Here is a 1590-nt window from a genome sequence, read left to right on the forward strand (position 1 = left end):
GGGGCATGGGTTCGAACCCAAAATGGACTTTTTTGAAACAGAGCCAAGATGTCCCAGAGGCTGTTAGTAAATGTATGTGGGTAAACATTTAACCTAACTTCCCCACTCCGTTGATGGTCAGGGTGCACGGGTCCGACACAAAGTGGACTCTCTGAAACACACACATCACAGAGGCTGTTAGTACATGTATGTGGGAAAACATTTAACCTAACTCCACCGCCCCGTTGATGGTCAGGGTGCACGGGTCTGACACAAAGTGGACTCTCTGAAACACACACAACACAGAGGCTGTTAGTACATGTATGTGGGTAAACATTTAACCTAACTCCACCGCCCCGTTGATGGTCAGGGTGCACGGGTCTGACACAAAGTGGACTCTCTGAAACACACACATCACAGAGGCTGTTAGTACATGTATGTGGGTAAACATTTAACCTAACTCCACCACTCCGTTGATGGTCAGGGTGCATGTATGTGGGCAAACATTTAACCTAACTCCACCACCCCGTTGATGGTCAGGGTGCATGTATGTGGGCAAACATTTAACCTAACTCCACCACCCCGTTGATGGTCAGGGTGCACGGGTCCGACACAAAGTGGACTCTCTGAAACACACACATCACAGAGGCTGTTAGTACATGTATGTGGGAAAACATTTAACCTAACTCCACCACCCCGTTGATGGTCAGGGTGCACGGGTCCGACACAAAGTGGACTCTCTGAAACAGAGACAGGACAGAGGCTGTTAGTACATGTATGTGGGTAAACATTTAACCTAACTCCACCACCCCGTTGATGGTCAGGGTGCACGGGTCCGACACAAAGTGGACTCTCTGAAACAGAGACAGGACAGAGGCTGTTAGTACATGTATGTGGGTAAACATTTAACCTAACTCCACCACCCCGTTGATGGTCAGGGTGCACGGGTCAGACACAAAGTGGACTCTCTGAAACACAGACAGGACAGAGACTGTTAGTACATGTATGTGGGTAAACATTTAACCTAACTCCACCACCCCGTTGATGGTCAGGGTGCACGGGTCCGACACAAAGTGGACTCTCTGAAACACACACAACACAGAGGCTGTTAGTACATGTATGTGGGTAGACATTTAACCTAACTCCACCACCCCGTTGATGGTCAGGGTGCATGGGTCCGACACAAAGTGGACTCTCTGAAACACACACATCACAGAGGCTGTTAGTACATGTATATATATATATATATATATATATATATATGTGTGTGTAAACATTTAACCTAACTCCACCACCCCGTTGATGGTCAGGGTGCACGGGTCCGACACAAAGTGGACTCTCTGAAACACACACATCACAGAGACTGTTAGTACATGTATGTGGGCGAACATTTAACCTAACTCCACCACCCCGTTGATGGTCAGGGTGCACGGGTCCGACACAAAGTGGACTCTCTGAAACACACACATCACAGAGGCTGTTAGTACATGTATGTGGGTAGACATTTAACCTAACTCCACCACCCCGTTGATGGTCAGGGTGCACGGGTCAGACACAAAGTGGACTCTCTGAAACAGAGACAGGACAGAGACTGTTAGTACATGTATGTGG

At 48.1% G+C, this 1590-nt stretch overlaps 1 protein-coding gene across 1 annotated transcript in view; it reads right to left on the reverse strand.

Annotated features, from left to right (window-relative positions):
• Positions 1-1590, reverse strand: part of LOC118421393 (DNA polymerase alpha subunit B-like) — a 17522-nt gene that overhangs the window by 3893 nt on the left and 12039 nt on the right. Inside the window, exons 17-20 of the mRNA XM_035828659.1 lie at positions 1500-1547; positions 1004-1061; positions 672-742; positions 99-151 (exon numbers count right to left, since the gene is read on the reverse strand). Coding sequence (XP_035684552.1) covers positions 99-151; positions 672-742; positions 1004-1061; positions 1500-1547 — 230 coding nt within the window. The remainder of the gene's footprint in view (positions 1-98; positions 152-671; positions 743-1003; positions 1062-1499; positions 1548-1590) is intronic.

The sequence above is a fragment of the Branchiostoma floridae genome, chromosome 1 (genome assembly GCF_000003815.2).
Source record: "Branchiostoma floridae strain S238N-H82 chromosome 1, Bfl_VNyyK, whole genome shotgun sequence".
Lineage (NCBI taxonomy): Eukaryota > Metazoa > Chordata > Leptocardii > Amphioxiformes > Branchiostomatidae > Branchiostoma > Branchiostoma floridae.